The following is a 24,126-nucleotide window of genomic DNA, read 5'->3' as shown; positions in this document are numbered from 1 at the left end:
TTTAAGGGAAGATAGCTTCTATTATAACCCACTTTTTAGAATATATACTGTTAAAAGATAAATCACTGCTTTCAATAGTAATTAAGCTCTGTATTTGAAAAATAAAGATATCAATGATTTTTAGGTTTTCAACTGGAAAATGATCCTACTGAAACTCAGAAGCTCCCATAATTTTTAAATCTTAATTTTCAAATTTCCAATGTGATTTAATTAAAAACAAGCTTCTCATTAAAGATTTCCTGTATAGACACTTATATTAACTACGAAAGACAGTTAATCCGTGTGCATCAAGAACTACATTTGGAATTTAATTACAAAGCATTCTTTTGGCAACCTATATTAATTGTAACTCTATGTAGGAAAACAAGCTGAAAAGAAAAGATACATTTGCAGGGTTTCTTCCACAAACATATGCACACAGAATACAGCAAATTTTTCACATATCAGTATGCCTACGAGTTGTCTCTGAAACATAGCAGTCAACAAGCTACGAAAACTCCAAAGCACTGGTACATAAACAGAAAGCCAAAAACATTCCCCATTTAAAACTACACTGAGTATTTATTTTAAAACTCAGCAGTCTTTAAAAGATTTGGTAGTCCTGTATTAAAAGTAACAAGTTGCAAGATTATTAACATTTCTTTTTTTTCTATTTTATTTCATAAAATAGTTTTTAGAGTTCTTGGTGAATCAATTACATTGCAAGTAAAAAATCCACTAACTGTAGTAACTAATTACAGTATCATCAGTCTTAATATAATTATAATTTATTTTTCCCTTTAAGAGAGCCACTGAATTTCATATTTCAAATAATTTCAGAGATCTGATATAGTTTATATACTATAACCTTGAATTAATGAGGACTATTCTGAACTATGGATTGATTGCCCTGGTGATTTTTATTTTGGGAGGCCTATTTTCCTCAAGCTGTCAAAGACATCCAGCACAACATCAGCCAGAACAATTTATACCTTTGAATACAGATATTTAATTATTAATGAGAACTAAGACAGACACCTTTCTTACTCTACGCAAGTATATTTTGATTCTTTTGCAAATGTTTTGTTTACTGTAATCAAGCCAACATTGTTACAGAGGACAGGCCTGGTAGGTAAAAAAAGCTCCTTAAAAAGGTAACAGACAATGAAATTAAGATCTAAGATTTCTTTCACCTCTAATTACAATTAACCAAAGCGCATAAAATGATTTTTCATAAACTAAGATAATCAAAGGCTAATAAAACTTATCACTGTCAAATTGATTTACCAACAAATGCCCTAAAGGTAAGCGTATGGCAGGAAATGCACCCATTTCTACACACCCTAAAGATAAAATTTTCTGTAGAATTTCACACTGGAGTGTGTATACAAAACATAAAATATTGTGTTCTGCTGCATGTATGTTTAATTTAATGTTAAACAGTGCTACATTAAATGATGCTGCGTGTATGTTTATTGTCAGAATATTTGAATGTTTTGATCATATTTCACTCAAGAGTGTGTAGGAGAGAAGTCCTAACACAGTAGTATTACCATATTGTGTAGTACTACTAATGATACTGGTATACTTCATGAGCAACTATACAACTTTCTCAAAAAATAAAACCGTGTTTTAAAGCCCAGTCGTATCACTGTCAGTAGAGTAACTGTAATTTAAGAAAGGCTTCTGCCATCAGATAAAGTAAAAATTCACTGATAAATAAGAAAACACAAAGGCTTTAGAAAAATAATTACATGTAGCTGGCCAACAGATCTGCCTTTTTAAAACGCTGTTTCTGTACTCACAGAAACGAACAACACCTCTGACATTCACCGAGAATGACATTCACGGAGAAGGGGTTTTATTGTTTCAAAATGAGTTCATCACTCTCTCGTACACCGCAGGACCTTATTCCTGCTCTTGCTGGCTTCACTCTCTGTACACACACCAGGAATGATTACACCACTTTTGAGAGAAACAGTAAGAGCCAGGTACAGCTGACTTCACTGCACAGAAGCAGGAGCCTGCAGCTCGCTCTTCTCTCAGTGGTACAAACCCCTGCTCCAAACCATTCACGAGCTGGGAAGGGATTCCCACTCAACTGCCAGCAAAAGGCTGCAGTGGTTTCTGCCCAGTTCAGGGGCACTGAGTCAGCTTTGAGCCTATTCCACTATGTCCATTGCCTCACACAATTCAAAGCCAAATATCAACATTTAAAGTAGAAAGATTCCAAAAAGTAGTAACCCCCACCCTTTCCTTAGCTGTACAGCTGCAAGTAAGGCTCGAGTTACCTTACAACAGAACCAATATAACAGGGAGAGCAGCTCCCATCACACTTACTGAAGACTTGTATTAGAAACATGCTACAACAACGCCTTACAGGCCACTCTCCGTTTACGAGCTCAGCTGAGAGATGATCATGACACTGTGCAATAAACCTGATCAATACAGGGCTTTTCAAAGCAATGAGAACATATAGCTCTGCTCTACAGGTTATTTCTAAACTCTGCATATTTTTTCCAGAAAATTCTCCGAAAGTAAACACTGTTTAATCCACCACATTTCTATTAATTCAACTATAAAATCAGTATCAACCATACATCCACATTCTGCAAGAAAAATATGACACTGTCTATGTACAAAATAAGTTAGTGACAATTAAATTAATCTAAGATAGAACAGTCTGCTGCTGCTTTAACTTCTCATTTAATGACTGATGCACTAATTAACCACATTTGAGTAAGTTAGTCACCTTTGTAATGTATGCAAGGCTTAAACCACAGTTTTTGCAAGCTACTCCCATCACAGTTTTGTGCAAAAGCTTCTATTACAGCTGCAAGGAAATTCCTACAAGTTCCATGATGGAACTAAGTTTCAGAGAAACAACATTCTGAAGTGCATGCAAACAATGCTACTAACAAAAGGTTGGGAAGATCTGGGGATAACTCACTTTAAGTGGCCTGAAATCATTTAACTAACATTTTTTAAACTTTTGTTAAGTGTAATTTCACAATTAAATTCTCTTTATAAGGATGAAATAAAAAACCCCACAAATTTCCAAAAGTGCTTCTATGAAGTTCATTTTCATGACACTTGAAAAGGGGATTATCAAAAAAGTAGATAATCTGTACTATAAACCTTGGACTCCTGCCAAGACATCTACAAAGCCAAAATCCCTTCAAGAAACATCACATAAAATCCCGTTTAAAGACTTGTAAGCTGAAAGACGATCTACTAAAACACCAACCCAAAAGCAAAAGTCTTTAAGTATCTCAGTTTTTCTGATAATCATTAGTTGAAATTCCTATTTGTTTAAAAACAGAAAAAAAAAGGTCAAAATAATCTTTCAGAAAGCAAATTAGCCCCAGGTTTCCAGTTCTTTATCCTACCCTTCAAGTACTGCTGGAACTGCTCCTGAACCAGCAAGGACAACTAGTATTTATTAAAAAAATATTAAAAAGATTCCACTATTAGAGATAATACATCTGAAAAAAAAAAAAAATCCTATGAACTAAGCAACAGAAAACAATGCCGAAAATGACATACAACAGAAATAATCCCTAAATATCATACAACAAGCCTTTTATTGATACAGGGAGGTATTACTGACATTTGAGTAAATGGCCAATATTTTTTAATCACAGTTTTTTAAAATTGACAACTGAGTAAAAAAGGTAATATAGTTGTTAATATAGTTGTTAAGTATTTTTTAAAATTGCTTGAAATAACAGCTAGCTTTCAAAGTTCTTTCAAGTGCTAATTTTAAAGGAGAAAAAACAATGTGACATGCAAAAACACCACTTTGCTATTTAAGCCATACACAATCTTTTATTAAACAATTACATAGATTTTACTAACTGAAATTATGCAAAAGAATAATCTGAAGTGTTACAACTAAGAGCTTGAATATAGCACTGGTATGAATGCTTTATTTAAAAACCTGTGCAATTTAACTCACCTTTGCCTCCTTTCTTCATCCTTTAAAACCTCATAGATGGCCACCAACTAAAACAGACAAACAAAACACCAAAAAAGAAAATACAGAAAGATTTTACTTTAAGACTGAATTTATACATTTTGAACAGTAACATCATTTTTACATTTGCCAACAAATTACCTTTGCTAGTTTTTACTTTTCCCTGCACCACTAAGTAGCAAACCCAGTGTGCAAAAGAAACAGTAATATATTCATATACAAATGTCATCAGACACAAACAAGAAACTCTTATACAAGACTTTCTTCCCGTCCTCACATCTGTCAAAATGAGTCTTGTTTCAGGTAGATATCCCTTATTTCATCCTGAAGATCTTAATAAAATCAAGTAAGCTGAGTTCAGCCCGAGGTACATTTTTAAAGGTAGAGCTAATTACAAAGTCATGTTATTTCACTCTATTAATATTCAAAAATAACTAAAATGAATTATTTTCATTAAATTATGCCTATCTAGGACTTGTGTTGAGAACCGATCAGAAATTCTCTCCACTTCTTTTGGAAGTGCAAGACATATTTACCTCCTAAGAGTGTAAACATTATGTTCCAATTATTTTTAATATACAGGTAAATATGAAATACAAGCTATTGAACAAGTTAATTCCAAAAATGTGTCCTTGGTTTTAGTCTAGCTACATCAGCAAAAATGTAATTCAATGTTTGACTTATTCATTTCAAAGGTGTACCACTGTCCTTACTAAAACAACATCGACATAAAAATTCTATTTTCCCCTAAAAGTTTTATTGCCACACATTTTACTTACTTGCCTAAACTGTATTTCTGCATTTTCATCTTTATTCTTGTCTGGGTGTAGAATTAGAGAAAGCTTTCGATATGCTTTCCGAATGTCTGCAGATGAAGCATCCTGAAAAAGAGGAAAAAAAACAAATTGTGAGAAACCAATTCCCTGAACTTTTTGAAGATCTGTAGACAGCCAAGCAAGTGTAGGAACTAAGGCAATGTAATTTGAGACATCTAACAACCAAACCTGCAACCAGCCCAGCCTAAATGACTTAACAGCCATTCAGTCCAATTCATCTTTCATCTTAACTCCTTTCATTACCATACATCCATTACAACGACATTTGCCAATACTTGCAAACACTTGCTTGCTTAAGACCTAGCCCAGGCCCCTTCTGCACCATTTAAAAGTTCAACTGAAAACTGAAAATTATTGCATCTGCATATCTTCAAGACAGACATAATTTCAGCAAATTATCATGCTCAATTTCCCAAACTCAGGACTTGCTAGGAACTCTTCCCTTATTAATATTTACATGCAATTCACTCCTAATAGGACTTCCATTCAACTTCAGCTTCACCATGTCTAAAGAATTGTATTTTTCTAAAGTAGCTTCAAATTGCAGTCTTGGAGCTATACTGTAGCACTGACATCAGTCTCTACCTTAACCATTATAAGAATTGCACACATTTTGGGAGAAAAAATAAAATTAAACACAAAACGATGTACCAACTAAGCTGCACAAATGCAAATTTCTGAATAATGACTGCTGTTTAGTACATGCTGCAAAGATATCCAGAAATGAAGATTTCAAGAGTTGTATTCTATGTCATATAGATATAATCCTCACCAGAAGACACATAAAGCACCACATTTAAACAGAACTACTTGCATTTTGCTGCTAACATGTCCAAGGCAACACTTTAGAAATCAACTGCTTATCTGACAATTTTTATTTCTTGATTTTATATATACTATTCCTAAGTATGTTCTCTCTCATAAAATTACAGTGTAAACAGGGATTAAAAACCCAGACCTGAATTAGCTATAGAACAGAGTGAAATAATAAAATAATTCATGCAATGCTGTAATTAGTCTGCTAGGCTTTTTGTTATATATCATTACTTTAATTCTGGTTTTATAACATAAGCCTATTAAAATGCTGTGTACAAGTCTGGGCCCAGAGTGAATAATAGAAAAAGACTGAACACGGGGAAGGAAAAAAGCAGGGGAAAATGCAGAATTTGTGGAAATACAGCATGGAAACTATCTTTAAGGAAGTTCATATTTTCCCCTAATAAAAGACCAAAGTTTCCGTAGTCTCTTCTCTGTCAAAGGAAAATGGTTTTACTACTGAAAGAAGACTTCTCCTGAAAATACCACACATCCATTTTTAAATTTTTCCATTTTCAACAGCTACTTCTAAGGCATGTGCACACCGAAGGAGAATTCCTCTGCTCAAACAGCAACTTGCTTCCAGTTTGATTACTGCCAATGAGTTGTTTCATATTGCCACTTTGATAGAAATATTTCATGCAATGCTTCTTTGGAGAAGAGAGGGTGTAAGTCACTACTTTCCTTCTGGTGAGCATCAGTTTCATAGTTTTATTTTTAACCCTTAGCTAAGGGGAAGGAAGAGACAGTGACTAAATATCTATTCTAAGATCAAAGAAATATTAAATCCTTGAGATGTGGACTTAATAGAATTATATGAAATACATGTGAAAATAAGATGTAAAAATATCTTTTAAAAATTAGGGATTGAGACTATGATATCCTTGACAAATGAGTACCTCTAGATTTGTAATTTGGATAAACTACAACTTATTCCTTCTCTACCACACATTTAGATGTCCTGGGTATTATTTTTGGAGCACTCATGATTAACAACTCATGATTATGTTTTGTCAGTTAAAAACCTAATAAAACATATTAAAAGCTGTTCTGCAATATTCTTCCAATTACTTCAAACAACAAACAAGCAAAAAAGAAGTTACAGGGTTTTCAGTTGTATCTGAAGAATTTAAACTTTAGTTTTATTTGGGAGAAGCAGGATTGTTTGTGTGAGAGATCAAGACAAATGGTATTTTATATGTTCAATGCTTAAGCAAAGCAAAAGTTCCCAAGACAACTCTGAAATTATACGGTTGCTTAAATATTTAGGTTGTTCCACCTTGAGAAGTTGAAAAAAAAGTATAAACTTATAAACTTACAAAACCAGATTGTTCATCTTAGTTACCGGAAATAATGTAGAGATTGTTTTGTTTCCCCACATTCACCAACCCAGTCAGCCACTTCATAACACAGGCTTGTCTTCAAACAAAATATAATTATTTAAACACTAGTATAGCAAATAAAAAGATAGGAAGTAGTTTACTGGCCATGGTTTTATCTAAACCATGAAAGTGATCTTTATCAACTTATCAGCTTATTGTAATTAAGCCTCTAAAAGGTTGAAGAGCATATTATAATATCGACAAATAATTAAATAATGGGATATTATTGTCAATTACTTCATTACAACTGGCACATATTAATTTTTAAAGCAGTAAGTCTGCCTGCTAACCCATTCTCCACAATACCCCAAACACAACACAGAGGACCACTGTATATTCCAAACATTTTGCCAATTAATGCTATCTATAGGTACTGTTAGGCCTCTTCAGGCAGTGTTCCAGATAATCTAGGACCTGTACTGAACAAAAGTCATTGGTTTTTGAGAAAAGACTCATCTCTACAGAACTTCCTACCAGACTCAAAATAATCTATAAAGAATGATTCTTTCCAACCAATAAAGAAACACCTCCCACATTGATATCAGCTGCTCTAAGAGACCTGACTGCTGGCCACCTTCAGCAACATTTCCATAAAAGCTAAGGCTTTTAAACACAGAGTTAAGAGTTGGTGTTTTCTGCAGACGAAGACATTATTTTGCATAGAGACTAGAGAAAGCCATAACCACACTAAGGTTTTGCTTGTTTAAAAGAAACAACACACTAGTTATATCTAATCTATCTTAATTATATCTAAGGAGGGAAAAGTAAAACCTGTATAGGCATCTCAGTTAATAGCAGAAGGAGCTGGTAATGTTACAGACAGCAATTCTGCTGCTGATTCACTGATTTCTCCAACACTGCTTCAGGTTTGCAAGTTTTGCCACCAATTGTTGCAGATAAGCCTGTCACACTGTCACCCTCAGGTGGATACAAACATCATAAGCATCACCTTATTTCCTGATAAATATCCTTCCAAAGCAATATTGTCCCATTATACTTACAAGGTTGAACATCTCTTTGTTTTGTGCTAGAATTGGTTCTCCAATACAAAACTGCATGTCTGTACTTAGGTAGGCCATAGTCTGGCTTCTTATGCATGGAAATATGCAAGTATTCATTTTTTTAATGCCCAACACTTCATCAAACAGAGCATCCATGTGCCTAGTTACATGACCTCTAGGCAGAACTTAAATCCTGTACATTTTTTTAATAATTCCTTATATTTCAAACCAGTATTTTAGCATAGAAACAAAATTAACATTTAAATAAATCAACAGAATGTCAAAAGTTAAACACACATCCTAAGCTTCTCTGTTGGACTTTCACATTGTCTAAAGGGCAATACATGTCAGATTCAAAGAGTGGAATAGAAGAAGAAACATTCTTCTCCCTGTTTATGATGTACTTTTGGCAGCTTGTTGAATTCTGACAATGAAAAACACATTACTAAATTTCATTTCACTCAGCATCATGTCCATATTCTCTAATATTACCAAGGAAAGTTCTCTCATATTACAAATACATAAGTAGGAACACAGAAAGGAATTTTTCACAACAAAAAATAAATAAAATACACAAATGCACGTTTGCTTTCCATTCTTTTAAAATTAAATTCCTGCTCAAGATGCACGAAGTTTTAAATCTGGTCTCCTCCTCTGCCTATACAAATTCAGAGTCCCACAGAGTTCATGTCCACCTTTACAATAAATCAAACAACTGGTGTAGTACACAGTACAAGCATATTACTCCATTGCCTTTCATTCCTAATGTAACTATGATTACTAATGAAGCTAAAAAATAGCCTCATTGTGTTCCCAAGACAATTCTTGGTGAACACATAACATATCAGATATTGCCATAGGCAAACAGTGATTAGGTCAAGGGGAAAAAATAATCAATGTCTACATAGTTTTCACTTACCAACATACACAATTCAAAACCTAAATTGTTCCCTTGAGTGCAATGCAGTTATACAGCAAGACTTAGTTACTCACAATTTAGCAACTGCTTCTAACGCAGTAAATGTGCTCAATTCATCTTGGGTTTTAAATATGTCTGCCAATGTCTTCAAATAGGTGGCAGTATCTTTATTAGCAATGGAAGGCACATGGTCCCAGAACCAACTATGCAGATAGAAATCACATTTCTATTCACTTGCAGTTTGTCCAATCACTAGTTGATGGGTGAAAGGAAAATGACATCAGTATATCTATTTCAGTGCAGTGCTGCTGAACGACTGTGTAGAATTTTCCACAACCATGTTACTGAAGCTATATGGCAAAAAGTGACAACTGTATAGAGCACCAGCTGACTGTATTTCAAGTCTGAACTTGTTAGTAACATCAGCACAGGCAAGCTTTCATGAGGCCTTTTTCAGCCTTTCCAAACTATAAATCTATGAAACTTTTGCATCTGGATTTTCTAATTTAATTTTTTTTTAATTCTAGAGCAATTCAAATGTACTGGGTTTCTTTGATAGAAATATTCAATACTTCTTTGTAGAAGAGAGGGTATAAGTCACTACTTTCCTTCTGGTGAGCATCAGTCACAGAAGCTGAAGCAGAATAGTAGGAAACAAAGTAAGCTTTGTAAATTTACAATCACCTGTTTTTCTACTATGATTTCAAACTGCAGGATGTACAACCTGTCCCACAAAACTCACAAACAAGCAGGCACAGATAACTGGACAGAAGCTACCACCGTCTATTAAAAGTTGTGTCAACACTGATACTATCTATTTGTTTGTCTTCATGTGAAGTCCACAGAAAATGAATATCCCTAGGTTTCAGAGAACAAACAAACGTGACTGTAGGTCAACGACTAAATATCCACTGTCCTCATTCCTTAAGCAGCATCAAGGAACTCCGGGTGATTGTCTCATTATCATATGGAGACAGAACAGTGACAGCTGTGACCACACAACCCCTCACTAGGTAACTCTAAGGATGGAAACCATATAGCTAAGACCCTTTTTCCTTATTCTTTACCCCCTCTTTAGTTTAGCACAGGCTGACACAGACCCTCAATACCACTCCCAGATTTACTTCACACATACTCACTGCAACCTGGTCCTAATTTAAGCTCCCGTGACCAGATTAGTTCCAAGAAGTACACCTGAATTTGCCAAGTCTACATGTGGAAAAACATTTATGAGGGAAATAGAATCTTGTAGAAAATTCCAGAGGTGGGAAGGACCTGCTGGCAATCCTGAAGAATATAACTCTAGGAAAGAAAAACAAGTGTCTCCCAGAAGACTAAGTATTATCTGTGAACTTTCAAATTAATAGATACCAGCTGAGTTTTGACTTAAATTTCTTGCTGCATAACCTTTGTTCAATTACCCTTTATTTTTACAGAACCTCTAAGACACTCATCTTTTCAAGGATGTAAAATGAGTTAAACTCAAATTTGCTGCTTGTGTATAGATGAATACTCGGAGCATACGCAGGGAGGAAGAGAGATGTGCTTTACTGCAAACCCAGCCATGTGTCTCACAACATTCCGTTGATTTAAACTGAATGACAGCACAGCAGGGAAATACACAGGAACTAAAAATAATGCTAAAAAGGTGTTTTAATGCTTTTTTATGCTGCTAAGTTTTAAAGCAATTCATGAAATGAAAATGAATACAAACCAGCACAATGTATTCCTGTAAGCTTCTGATAACTGGCACAATCCCTTCACTGGCATGTTTGTTTCCAGGGGAGTGTGTCAAATGAAAGAAGACTCTGTTTTCAGCCTAGCATGCCAAATGAATGAAAATTCTGCTGCCTCATGCTTGAGAAACCAAAAAAAGTGCCCTCCTCAGCATATGGGCACAATTATATGGGCTTAGGTTTTATTCACCAACTTGAACAACAGTATTTATATATAATTTTTTCTTCCTTTCAACTATTTCACCTTCTGCATTTTTTCAGAAACTGATTATTTAGGAAAAATTACACTGTCCAAGAGAACAGTGTCATGTACAACCATAAGTGTATATTTTAATATAGACTTTGTCTCTGAGATGCAAAGAACACTCATCAACTCTCAACAGCTTTAGAATTACTCTTCAAATTCACAATGGATAGAGGCTACCAAACAACAACTGAGGAAAACTCAAGCCAATATTGACTAATAAAAAATTCTTCCTACTGCTGTATTTAATTTCATTTAGTTTTCTATTCTGATAGTTCAAAAGGAAGGAATTAGTAGATATTCTTTACTTATTTCACATGCTCTTGGAGGAACACTATTACATATTTATTTTTATTCTAATATATTACATTTATTGTTTACATAGTTACATGTATTACATTATTTATAATATAGATAGTTGTATATATTTATATATACATGTGTGCATATTCCTTATAGGTTAAAGAAAGTTGTTTCTAGTGAGTTCTCCTAAAAATCTGCCTATTACATCTGAGATTTCCAGCCTACAGCTCTCACATAAAAACATTTTCCTGCAACATTTTCAGAGGAACTAAGTTGCTACAAAGAAAGACAGACTCCTGCTTTTGCAGGCCAGGTTGGCAGGGAAAGCAAAATGTGGTGTCTCCTGCAGTGCATTTCATGCTCAATGCCTTTGCTCTCAGATAGCACAGCCCCTTGATTGACAAGAGGTGACACTATACCCAAGGACAGCTGCATGCAGTCCACATTCACCACTGTGGAGCATGAGCAAAGATTTTAGGGTGTTGCATCTGACAAATTCCAGCCCTTCCCATGATGTAATACCAAAAATATGCTGCTATTTGACTGTTTATATGGTCCTCTTGCTACATTTCTGCTTCAGAACGTTTCCAGCTTCTTTTCTTAGGGTAAGGAATTAAAGAAAACTAGAAAATCATCAAGGCTACATCCATACCACAGCTTTACCTCTTCCCCCTTTTGCTACTCCTGTTCTCATTACAGCCTTCCACCACACCTGACCCATACACTCTGACACACCTAGACATCTTTTCAAAAAACACTTCCCTGATTTCAGTTCAAGGGTACTTTTTTGGAGGGAGATTTCTAACAACTACGGACTAAGGTCGTAACGAAAACTAAATACCAATTTAAAAAATAAATAATACCCCCCCCAAAAATTGTTTCAGCTTCTAATTACTGAATTCCTGTGTCACCTAAACAGTTACTGTCACTTCTGTGTCTACAACTTCAATTGCTAAAACTTTTCATATTTTTGTAAGGTGTTTATTACCTTCCTTCTGATGGCCAAAAAATGAAGAAAGATAATTTGCATTAATTTCTAGAATAAACATTAACTATTTATTAGCAACTTCTTCAGCTTATCAGCAGTGAAGGACACCATTTTATATGCCCATACACCCAGATACATCCATCATATATATTTTCACATATATACCATACTAGTTTAAAAAAAAAAAAGCTGTAAACAACCTTACATCCCCAGCAGTACCTAATGTTTATACAATGCTCTAATTTATACTCGTAATTGTTGCTCAGCTTTGTTCCTCAACTGTTGCTCAATGAAACAATTTAAGAACACATTTAAATAAATTTTGAAAGAATAGTGTATGTTTTTGTACACTGACTGTAGTAATGTTTTTAATGTGCAACCCTATTTTAAACAAATGACAAAAACATGGATATCATAAATCTTCTCTTGCAAGCACAAAACAAAATGGAAAGAAAAGAAAAATAAATCATACCTTAAATATTTAAAGGCTCTAACAGTCAAAAATGAAAAGGTGTATCAAACAGGTTTTTATGAAGCCTGTGTCCCAAGTCCACAGTCAGTATTTTAACTGGCAGATGAATTACAGAACCATGATTAATCGGGTAGTTAACACTGACCTGAAAAACCTACATGATGCAGTCAAAGAGAACTAGAGTTTTAAACTATCTGGACAAATCGGAGAATTGCTGTAACAGGATGATATGATATTATTTCCTGAATGAAAAACTAATGGTCTACATCTGGACAGAATTCATCAACTACAAAAACATAGGATGGAAAAAAGCAGTTAGGCAGAAATGATCAGTAAATCACAAGCTGAGTGTGAGTCAGAGGCATGATACTGCCTTTCTGTGCCGCACAGCACTGTGACACGAGCAGTATGGCAACAAGCAGCCGTGCCATGTCACGCAGCAATTGTAAGACCTCAGCAGATTGCTGCATCCAGTTCAAACAATACAATTAAAGACAGCCAGGAACATGTTCAGATGATAAACAAAGAAATCTTACTAATAAGAGGTCTAGAAGAATAGAAGAGTGACTTGTTCAGAGAAACCAAAAGAACAAGAGTGACTTAGGCTTACAGAAAAGGCAGCTGACACAAGGAAATAACATATTTAAATATGCAAAAGGTAGCTTTAAAGGAAAACTTTAATTATTGCTTTGTCTGATCTACCCGGGGCTAAGCACTATCAGTCAGCTGGCAGCACAGGAAGATTCAAGACAGGTACCAGGAAAACATCCCACAAGCAACACTAGAATATCACTGGAACAGACTGCTGAAGTCTCCTTTACAAGCAAGTCTTGCATACATTTATCAGGCAGGACTTCGATTTAACCAGCTCTGTCACAGCAGGGTACAGTAGGTCACTAACAGTCTTGTATCTTAGAATTTAAATACCCTTTTGATGATCAATTTAATAATTACTCTGAAAATATTCCAACTGGATTTACTGCATCTGTTTATGTAGTTTAAAAGGTCCTAGCTGAAAGACAATATTCTTGTCACAGAGAAGATGACAGATGTTCATGCCGGAAAAGTCCATGAAATTTTCACAGAACCTAAAAGGGCTTCGAAAGGAGTGGCAAATAAAAAGGGGCAGCAGGAAACACTTCTTTGCTATGAAAACCCATGGGACCCCACTCCATGATTTGCACCACTAGGCATTAGGCTTATTTGTCCTGTTACACAGCAGCTGCTCCAAACTAAGAAAGTCATCCCGTAGCAGATGAGCACAAGTAAGGCATCCATATAATTTGAGTTTAGAATACTCTTCCATCCATTACCAGCTTTAACCTTGAAAGATGGTAATACAGAACAGATATGATAAGCAAGATTTCTTGACAATGTCAGATGAAAATAAGGACTAAGAGGAACAAGAAAAACAAGCAAAAATTTCTACAAGTAAAACTTAAAAAAAAAATCAATTGTTCTTTTAAAAATGTTCTGTATCTGGTTTATTATAAATACATCCTTAAATGCTGCAACAAAAACACATAAATTAGGATAGGGTAGAGATGCTGTAGTAAACCACATCCATACAGAGCAGGCATAATTTATTCATTTAAGACAGAAAGCAGGAGCACTTCTCTCCAAATCAATATATATAATATGTTTACAATATATATATTGTAAACATATTATATATGTTTACAATATATATATATTTCACTTAATACATTTCATATTTGCTTCCACCCTACTTTTCCTATAATACTGAAGGGCTCATTTTGTAGAAGCAATGTTATTTCTCTTAGGTTAAGGATACTTAGAAATAGCTCTGTCCACTGAGCTTGAGCTGTGAGATCCAGTTGTACCTGAGTCCACAGTCTTTCATCTGTTTGTTTATCCTCCTAGAGCCTGAAAGAAGACATGAAGCAACTACTGAGATCAAGTAGTTTTTCATCTCATGGCTGCAAAATCCACACTAATCAGTTTTAATAAATTCTTAGCATCTTTTTCCAGAAAATAACCACTGTTAAATGAAAAAAACAGAAAATACCACCTCATGTGTGAGGTGGTTAAATTTTTCATGAATAAAACCATATTAGGGGAATGTCACTCACCTACCACAAAGCAAAATTGTTTCACTATTTATTTTTGGAATACAAAACAGAAAATGTCTACAAATCCTGAGCTATGGGCCATTCATTTAAGAGTTAGACTTGATCCTTGATGGTCCCTTCCAACTCAGAATATTCTGTGATCTTAAATCATCAAACATAAGCAGTCATAAGGTAAAATAATTTTTCTTTTTTTTAACTTCAAACCCAACTGATCAGAAGCAGCAAAATGCTGCATATTTTTAATCAAAGATGCTTCATTACACTATGTTAAGGTAACTTAGAGATTATACAGGATACTAATACCTCTGAAAGCCCTAAAATACATTTTTTAAAAGATATTAATTTAGTCAAAATTTATTTCTATGGGTATTTTTCTCAAAAATATTGCTTTAAATAGCTAGGTTTATAAAGAACTATCAGCAGCATTTGTCAAATTCTTTCCTTCTTTATTCAGAATACTTTCTACTCAGCTAGTTACGATTTAGCCCTACCCGTCATGTAGGAGAGTCATATAATGATCCCTTTATACTCATTAACTACCATTTTAATGAGCTATTACTACCTCGGGACTCAGAAGACCTCAGGGAGGTTGTAACATGCCACTACCTATATAGTAATTCACTGCTGAGTTAGTACATAGCCTCCTTGAAAGAATATAGGAATGCCCTCCATCACTGTCTTTAGTTCAGATGCCAGCATCAGCAAAATTTTTGCATGTAAGACACATCCCATCCTAAAACTTTAAAAGCATCTTAGTTAAACTCCAATAAGCTTAACAGGTTACTATAAGTGTAGCCCACCACATTGCTAAAATGTTTTCATCCTCCCAACAAAAGGAGCCAAAATCATGAGCATTATCTGAACACTTCAACTCACAGTTTGATGGCATAAAATATTGCAAATCTGATCAAGGGTCAGGGTAGGAGGAAGGGGAAACTACCATCACAAAAGGCTATTGGCAAAATCTGCCAGAATCTTTATGAGTCATAAATTAGGCAGCTGACAGATAAAGAAATCAAGTTCAGCATTAGAAACCTTCCATTAAAATTCACACAGAAAATTAATTTATAAGCAACTGAAGGCTAAATAATGTTAAAATTTATAAATTGCAGACACATGTGAAAAGCCACATAAATGCAACAACTCACGATGGGACTGACTTGAAGACAGCCTTTCCCATTCAGTAGCAATTTTGTATGGAAAACTGGTATTACGGTCTCTAAAAATGCTTATCTGACATTATTTCTAGATAGAATGAGCCAAATAATCCTTAAGGAAGATAATTACCTCTCAAGATTTATGGCAGCTGTGGGCAGATACTGTTACACACAGTGGCACACTGATCCCTGAATTGCCCTCTGTGTTTTTCAAATCAAAATGTTTTAACTGAATCATGCAGGTCCAAGCAAGGGGCAGAAAGATCCCTTCCCTGCTTTTCATAAAGCCACTCCCTGCAAGCAGTTATTGCTCTTCTCTTCCAGTACTTTGGAGGCATTTTTGCATCAGGGAAGGAGAGGGGTAATTCATGCTGATTCATAAACTGCCTCCTCTTTTGGTCTGCAAGAGCTGAACCAGACACTGAAACACAGACAAGAGACAGAGCACAGGTCTGCACAGGAAAAGAAGCAGAGAAGATGAGTGAAGGAAACACTTCTGATCTGCTTCAAGCGTTCTTCAGTCAGTTAAGTGCAACACCCAACAGCCCCACCACTACAAAAGGCAGTGGGTATCAACCACATGTATGCACCTGTTTCTCTCCTTATGCACAAAAATAATTCAGCAAAAACAAGCCTTTTGTGCCAATAAGCTAGATAGTTCATCACCACCCTCAGAGCACTGAGAAAGGCACAGTAACAGCCCATACTCAATACTCGCCCTAAAGTCATGACTGAAACAGATTGGGAAATGCTCCCTGCTACCTGAGAGAAAAGCAAGTAAAGGAGTTAATGTAAGGGCAGTTTTTTAGCCACTGATATTCACAGGTAGCAGCTGTATGGATTGTACTTGCCTCCTATCATATGTCCTCCACCCACAGAGACCTGTCCTCAAGTCACAAAAGCAGAGTTGAAACTGAACTAGTAAAGAAATCTCTTGCTTCCTCCATTTCCATTTTCATTTCCCTACCATCATAAGCAAAAGTAACAGATAAGAGGAATTTTCTTCTGACACCTGTATTTCAAGGATACCTTCTCAGACTGGAAGGATTACAGAGCAGAAAAGAGAGCCAACTGCAGGACCTACAAAGTTTGGTGAGCAGAGCTGGTAGCAAGACAAACACTGCAAAAGTCAAAAAAGAAAAAATAAAGAGGAAAAGTATGCCTGTTTCTACGCCTGTGGAAAAGAAGAATCAGCAGTTGAGTGAGCAGCAATAAAAACTTGGCACAGGTTACATCCCATTAACTGTGCTACCAGAAATCTGTTTCAGCCAACTGACTGCAGAAGATAGTGGCTACTACCAATTCATTACTTGCCTCTCAACATGGGATTACAGGACTATCAGCATCAAAGATAACAGTGAAAGTTGGGAGATAAAACTGTAGTCCTGCTGCCTCAAGTAAAAACACTGGGAAATGTAGACTATTTCAAATGCATAAGATAAGATTTAAATGAAGCAAGGATAAATCTTAACATGGGTTCTCATCCAAGTTTTCAGGTTATGAAGTCAAGACTAAAAGGAAAATCATCATACATAATATAAATGGTAGGTAACTTTTCACACAGTGGGAGAGGAAAGGACTACAAGTACACAGCTACTACACAGAAATAAGCATTCTGTTACTGACAATCCTGCACGTAACAATAATGCACCAAAACTGCATTTCCCTCTGCGTCATAATCCCAGCTAAGGAATCTAATCCATGGAGAGTTTTTTCCCAAGAGATGCAATTTCTTCTTCTCATAACTTGTCTTTTTTAGAAGGAAGAAAACCCAAACACAAAACAGTGGTAGCAGAAATACTGCAAAACTAGCTCTGCAAATATCTGTCCCAGTAAGAACCACTGGACAACATAACAGAAATATTTACTTCAAAGTGAAGAAACCAGGAAGAAGGAAGAAAGTACTAAAATTATTCTGTTTCCTCATCTAGCTCCCCTCTTTCAATCAGTACCACACAAACCCTGAGCCAACTTTAAGCAGATGCCAGCAGTAGAAGCTGAATACCCCGTGGCAATGTCAACAAAGAGCAAACAGACCTAAAGGATAAAAATATTTGGTCAAATTCTGGTTTTGTTCTTTGAACCAAGAGAAAGGATGAAACTTTGTAAGTAGCAAGAGAATGTATGGTTAAGAAAATTATGAGATTGCCAAAAGACAAGAGGTTAACTTGAATTTAATTCCATCTAAAATGTAAACTTACCATTTAAAAATTAGTAGATACCAGAAATATGATAAAGATAATACATGCTACAAACAATAATGAATATTCCAAACAAGTAAAGAGGATTTGGAAAGAACTCCGTGATTCCCTGAAAAGGAACTACAATCTGTCGTTACTCCTGCCACTCTGTCTTTATGCCACACGCAGAAGATGACTGCTTACTCAGCGAGCAGCTATTCAGGATTTTTCTCCACGCATTTATTCATGTGTGGCCTCATCTGCTCGTGGCTGCATGCTGTTCAAACATGTTTGGAAGCTGTGGCTATTTGTTTTGAAGCCCATCTTGATGGCATCAGAGTTCATCAATATTATTCACCACTGTAGTCTCTTAAGAGACAAGCGGACAATACTTACCTTTTTTAATATATCGTAAAATGAGGCACAGATTAAGCTAAAATCATCAGTAATCTAAGGCGCTAATTTTATCTCAGATATGATTTTTCCAATTGCTTGGTATCAAACAACATTTCATACATTCAGGGCACAGACTTTAATCGACTTCAGCTGCAGCTGCAAACTCTCAGCATTTCTGCATATAAGGCCCTAGTACCTCAAATTATGCAACCAGAATTGCAGAGCACTCAAATCAATTAGTCACCACTTGGGAAAAGTTTCGTTTAAACGACTTGCCGAGCATCACATAGGAATTCTGTGGCAGAGAGAGGAACAGAATTCAATCCTCAAGGGCACTTTCCGTCTGACTAGCTTACCCATGAAACCATTTCCCCTCGCAATCTTCTCCCCCACTCTCGACATACCCTCAACATCTACAGGTTAAACAGTTTTTACAGACAACAGTCTCTTTCAATACATAAGCCTGAAGCTGCACTGGGGCCAGATCTCTCCCTGAGCCTGAATAAGTAAAGACCCTGTAGAATATAATGTAGTGAATTAAAAATCATCACAATGAACAAGCACAAAGAAACCAAATTAAGATTTGAAACATTCTGAAAACTGACATTCCCTAATTTTAGAGTATGGAGCTCCAGAAATTTGTTCCTAGTCTTTTAAAAGTGATATTAAGGTACGTGGCTGCGGTACAAAAAGACAGAGAAACAAGCAGATTTGGAAAGGAATAAAAATTTGCATAGCCAATGCAGACCTGCTTTATAATACTAACTCACAAGCAGTGTTTTCCCTCCTCCCTTTAAACAAACCGCAGCTCTCTGAAGCATCATTTTGATTCTAACAGGCTCCACTAAACTGTGGAATAATCTGGCTAGTTAACAACTTGCCTATTTCAAATTACAGATCTTAACACAAATAGAACATAAAATGGATTTTTCCTTAGAAGTGTAACATTTCTGTGAGATGTGCAGTAGTACTGGTGTCTTCACAGACACAGAATATCAGTGTAAAAGGGTTTGGAGAAATTGGTAAAGCAAGTGCATCAATTAGGAAAGGAAAGGAGACTGCATGTATTTAAAGGAGATGAGCCTGGGTGCAGACAGACAGGTCTGAAACACAGTGTCCATGCAACTGATGATTCTCCTACAGGAAAATGTACTTTTGTCTCAAAAGACCCAGAAGTATTTACCAAACATTTTCTGCAAGGCTTATGTATTTTTATCACCTATGACAAAGCAGCCCAAGTCCCATCACTTTCCAAAATCTCTCAAGTATAATGAAAGTAATGAGATTCTAAAAATAATGGCAAGCCACATGAGAAAGTGGTAAAGTGCTTTAATTACTAATTCTCTTATGGTACAAAAAAGTTCTTCCTTAATAATTCAACAGAAGTTCCCTACATGAGAGTATACTCAGAAACACAAATGGAGAAGTCTACTTTTAGATTACAAATAACCGCAACAATTTTTTAACCAAATTATTTGGAATCTAACTGAAATATAATTTGTGAGGCACATTTTCAGAAGTTATAAAAATCCAGAACCGTTTTACTTATGTGAATGGCGTTGTTAGCATTTATCAATACAAGACATACTTGCAATACTTTATATGGCTTCTATCTCTACTTATCACATTAAATGTAAAACATCTGACTGAGAGTTGAAAAGCTTTATATACCCTGGAAGACAAATTCCATTAAGCTGAATAAACATGACTAATCCAAACCTTTCCTTAAAAAAGCCCCAGGACTCTAAGTATTGTAGGAATATTTTTGATACAATACTTCATGTATTTTATTTTTGATGTAGTTTCCCTGAACTATATAAAAGAATAACTTAAACAATAGAACCATACTATTCCCACATGGGGCAATCAAAACTTGCATGCAATTAAACCAACATTGTTTTAAATACTGAAATTCCAGCTACACAATTTTCAGGAATACTAGGACTCATGCACATACTTACATGGGAGTCAAATGCTACTGCTGCCTAAATATTGATGGAATTATGCTCCCAAACTGACAAGCATGCTAAACTTTAATTTGATAATATTTACAGATCTCCAGTCAGACTCATATCTATAAACTGAAAAATTTTGCTTTCTTTATGAAATGAGTCTACAGAAATCTTTAGCTGGGTCTGAAATATAAGTGACTATTGAATAAGGGCAAACAAACAAAAACCTTGCTGTTCACCACATAAATAAATTGCAACAGAAGTTCAAATTCTGAAAGGCTCTCTTATGGCAAAATAAAACAAAGAATTAATTATATGAGCAATTTTCAATTCTTCATATTTATTCTGTTCTCACTAAACACTTCAATAAATGTTAATCATTACACAGTTTTCTATAACCAGTTTTATAATTTTTCTATTATTCTACAATTATAACAAAGAATTGTTATTGAATTCTATACTTGTTAATATAAATAAGAATTGTTTAGAAGGTCTCTTCATTGAAGGGAAACTTCTGATTATTTTCAGTAATTCAGTAGCTTTGAATAGTGAATCTCCTCTATTAAAAAGCAAGTAAATGTGAAAATGAACTTCACAATAGTCTTCAGTTCTGGTAAGGCATTTTTATTTATAAATTACAAAGTGAAATATTGCCTACATAAAGGGAATTAATTCTTTGTTCAAAATACACATCAGAGTAAACATAGCAATATTCAAGGCTTTTAACTCCAGATACTGGCAGGAAATTTGTTCCATTTTATGCCTTTTCCAAGAACTGACTTGTTCCTTCTGCCCACACAGGAAGTGACCATTTGGGATTTGCTCAGCAGTCAAGGATAAATAAAAATGCCATCAACAAACCTCAAAGTTTTAATGATAAAGTTAATATAAAGATATAACTAAGAGACAGTTTCAGGGCAAAAATTATCCCAAGTGTTAGCACAGTAACAGAAAAAGGCCAGAGGATTTTTAAAAGATCAATATGAATTTGCTGACTTCCACAGAGATAAAACCTAGAAATTGAGACCTTTACTATTATTGGCAACTCTTTACCAGATAAGGAGAAATAAAAGTAACACATTGCTTCTGGGGAATTGCTACTACTGCACTGATTAATATAGAAACTATTTAGCACAAACTAGTTACCCTCTAGGAAGCACGAGAGTTGCATTATACTCACAGCCTTTTTTCCCCCCTTTTATAAAATGTGATTTCTTCCACACAACATTTAACAATTGTATGCAGTCATATAACATGCACCCCTGAATAAGCTGCCCATCAGCTAGATAAGTTTATCTCTAGGATGAAAAAAACCAACCAACCAACCAGATTTTTTTTATAAGTTACATTTGCTAAAATTCTTAACAATCACCTAGAAAAATAAAATTTATTTTGCCCAAATAGATGTATTCTTCCCATATCTGATTTTTGGCATTGATGCTGTTCATCCTGGCAAGCAAAACACAGTAAGATTAACATTAAATTCTTAAAACAGATTTCATGTTTCAAATGCTGTTATAATTTTCTTGTATCTTTCAAATTTCAGATCCCCCAAATTGAACAGTAGCAGCTAGAAAAGCTCGCACCACCTTATCATAAAATTGTATTGCACCACAGTAGCTAAGATTTTCCAATGACATTAAATAAATGCAGCCATCCCATGTAATGGAGTAAAATTGCATTGTTTTCTAACAAACCTTACTGAAAAAAGCATTGACAAGAAACCCATTCCAACACCATTTTATGCCACACAACAAACTAATGCCATAGATTAAATGCTACAGTCTCACAAGGGCATTTCCAGCAAATGAGCCTCCCCTGACTAAAACCATCATTCTAAATACTGCACTATCTTTGACTCCATCTTCTAACATTTTCTTTCTACCCCTTGACAGAATTTGTATTTGGCACTTATTTAATAAAATAAACTTGAATTTTCCCCAGTAAGTTTGATCTGGCTGCCATTACATTTAACCAGAACAGCAGTCCAATTCGAATTGCTAACATTAATATCAGGAATAATCCTAATTACGAAGAATAACATGCTGTAATGCTTTTTGAAAATAAGAATGGCATCTGAAACCAAAATATATATTTGATAGCTCTGGCAATTTTAACTTATTTTCAACTGTGAGTTTATATAATACTACTATAGAACTAGAATAATGCTGACAATGATTAAAACATTCAATAATTATGCAAATTTAGAGTTTGCTTCTTGACATTCTCTCAAATTAGTAACAGGCTGCTCACATGGAAAACTTAACAAACCAAGTTCTTTACTTATCATCCAATCAAATACATAACTGCAAAATATTAGCTATGTGTATTTTAACAAAAAAGTTCAACCAAGTTGCATCTGCATGGATGTTTTTGATACTCATTCAAAATCACTTACACGTCAAAGACACTGCATGAAATTGAAACCTTTACTAATGCCAAGGTTTGACCCAGGATCCAAAATAAATCTGCATGTACAGACCCTTGTACCTACACAAAGCACCAATTACTTCAAATAAGGTTTTGTCTGTGCACTAGAGTCCACCCATGTGGAGCCAATTACTACAGCAGGGCCATTATATGGTTCATTTCCCCATACCAGCTTGGCAAGAGGTGCACATGGGTGTAGGAAGTGCAAAAGAACCTTCACTAATAAAGCGCCTCAAACACACATCTGTGCATTGTAATATTTAATGTTACAACAAACACTTCTTCAATGGGACTAGACCATGCACAAGAGTAAATATTGCAGGGCAGTTCCCAGTGAACAGTATTTTTCAAGTTCCTCTTTTTAGTCACCAGTGAAATCCAACTATCCTCTTTTAAAAAAATATTGAATAATTATGCTGATCCTTAATCTACAACACATATTTCTAGCAATACCTGAGAATTATTAAGAATCTTGAGAATTTGTAGGATTTGAACAGAAGGTGTGAGAATAATTCCAGAATTGCATGTTCTTCAAGTAGTATGCTTATAACAGCAGAAGCACTAACATTACTTATTGATAATGTCTGGTATCATTCCAGGTCTAAATGGAAAAGTTGTTGTTAGAAACAATTATTATAAATAGGAGGAAACCACTTGAGTATAAAAATCTCTCCCCCATTGAAAGTACTGAAGCTCCATCTAGAGGCTTTTCTCCATCTACTGTCATTTGTGGTATATGTAATATCACCTAGAAATGTGAACAATATTAAATGTCAGAGGCTTCCTTTGTACCTCCTCTTTTGTTATTCATAATGGTTCTTGCCCTGAACCTTTGCCCGGCAACACTAGCTCCTTCACTGCCATCAAGTGGTAAGAAACCCAAACTGAACTTAAAAATGTAAAATCTCAATCATCAGATTAAATGATCAGTATGTTAGAGAGATAACTATAATTACTGAATACTGACAATCTTTATGATTCTTCTCATTGAAGTTCCAGTATATCTACTCCAGAGCACTATAGTGCCTCACATAATAAATTCAACAATGGTTTCAAATCTCTTTTTGTAAGCTTTATTTTTACTTCAAATTGCACAGAATAAAAATCTACATCCATATTCCCCAACACGAGACTTCAAAAAAGAAAGGCATCACAATAAAAGAATTTATTTCTTTAACAGAAATAATATATGTAATGCTTAACACCAATAATATTTAATTTGGCAATTAGGAAGAATTTCAGAACATAATTAGCAGGAACAGCACA

The 24,126-nt window shown here is 35.0% G+C and overlaps 1 protein-coding gene across 1 annotated transcript in view; it reads right to left on the bottom strand.

The window, feature by feature from the left end:
* The window catches only part of DNAJC1 (DnaJ heat shock protein family (Hsp40) member C1), a 108,077-nt gene that overhangs the window by 65,615 nt on the left and 18,336 nt on the right, over positions 1–24,126 (bottom strand). The window contains exons 2-3 of the mRNA XM_059841921.1: positions 4,735–4,836; positions 3,938–3,984 (exon numbers count right to left, since the gene is read on the bottom strand). Of these exons, the coding sequence (XP_059697904.1) occupies positions 3,938–3,984; positions 4,735–4,836 (149 nt within the window). The remainder of the gene's footprint in view (positions 1–3,937; positions 3,985–4,734; positions 4,837–24,126) is intronic.

Source organism: Haemorhous mexicanus, chromosome 1 (genome assembly GCF_027477595.1).
Source record: "Haemorhous mexicanus isolate bHaeMex1 chromosome 1, bHaeMex1.pri, whole genome shotgun sequence".
NCBI lineage: Eukaryota > Metazoa > Chordata > Aves > Passeriformes > Fringillidae > Haemorhous > Haemorhous mexicanus.
The sequence above is the reverse complement of the archived record's forward strand: the minus strand, read 5'-3'. Positions and strand labels throughout refer to the sequence as shown.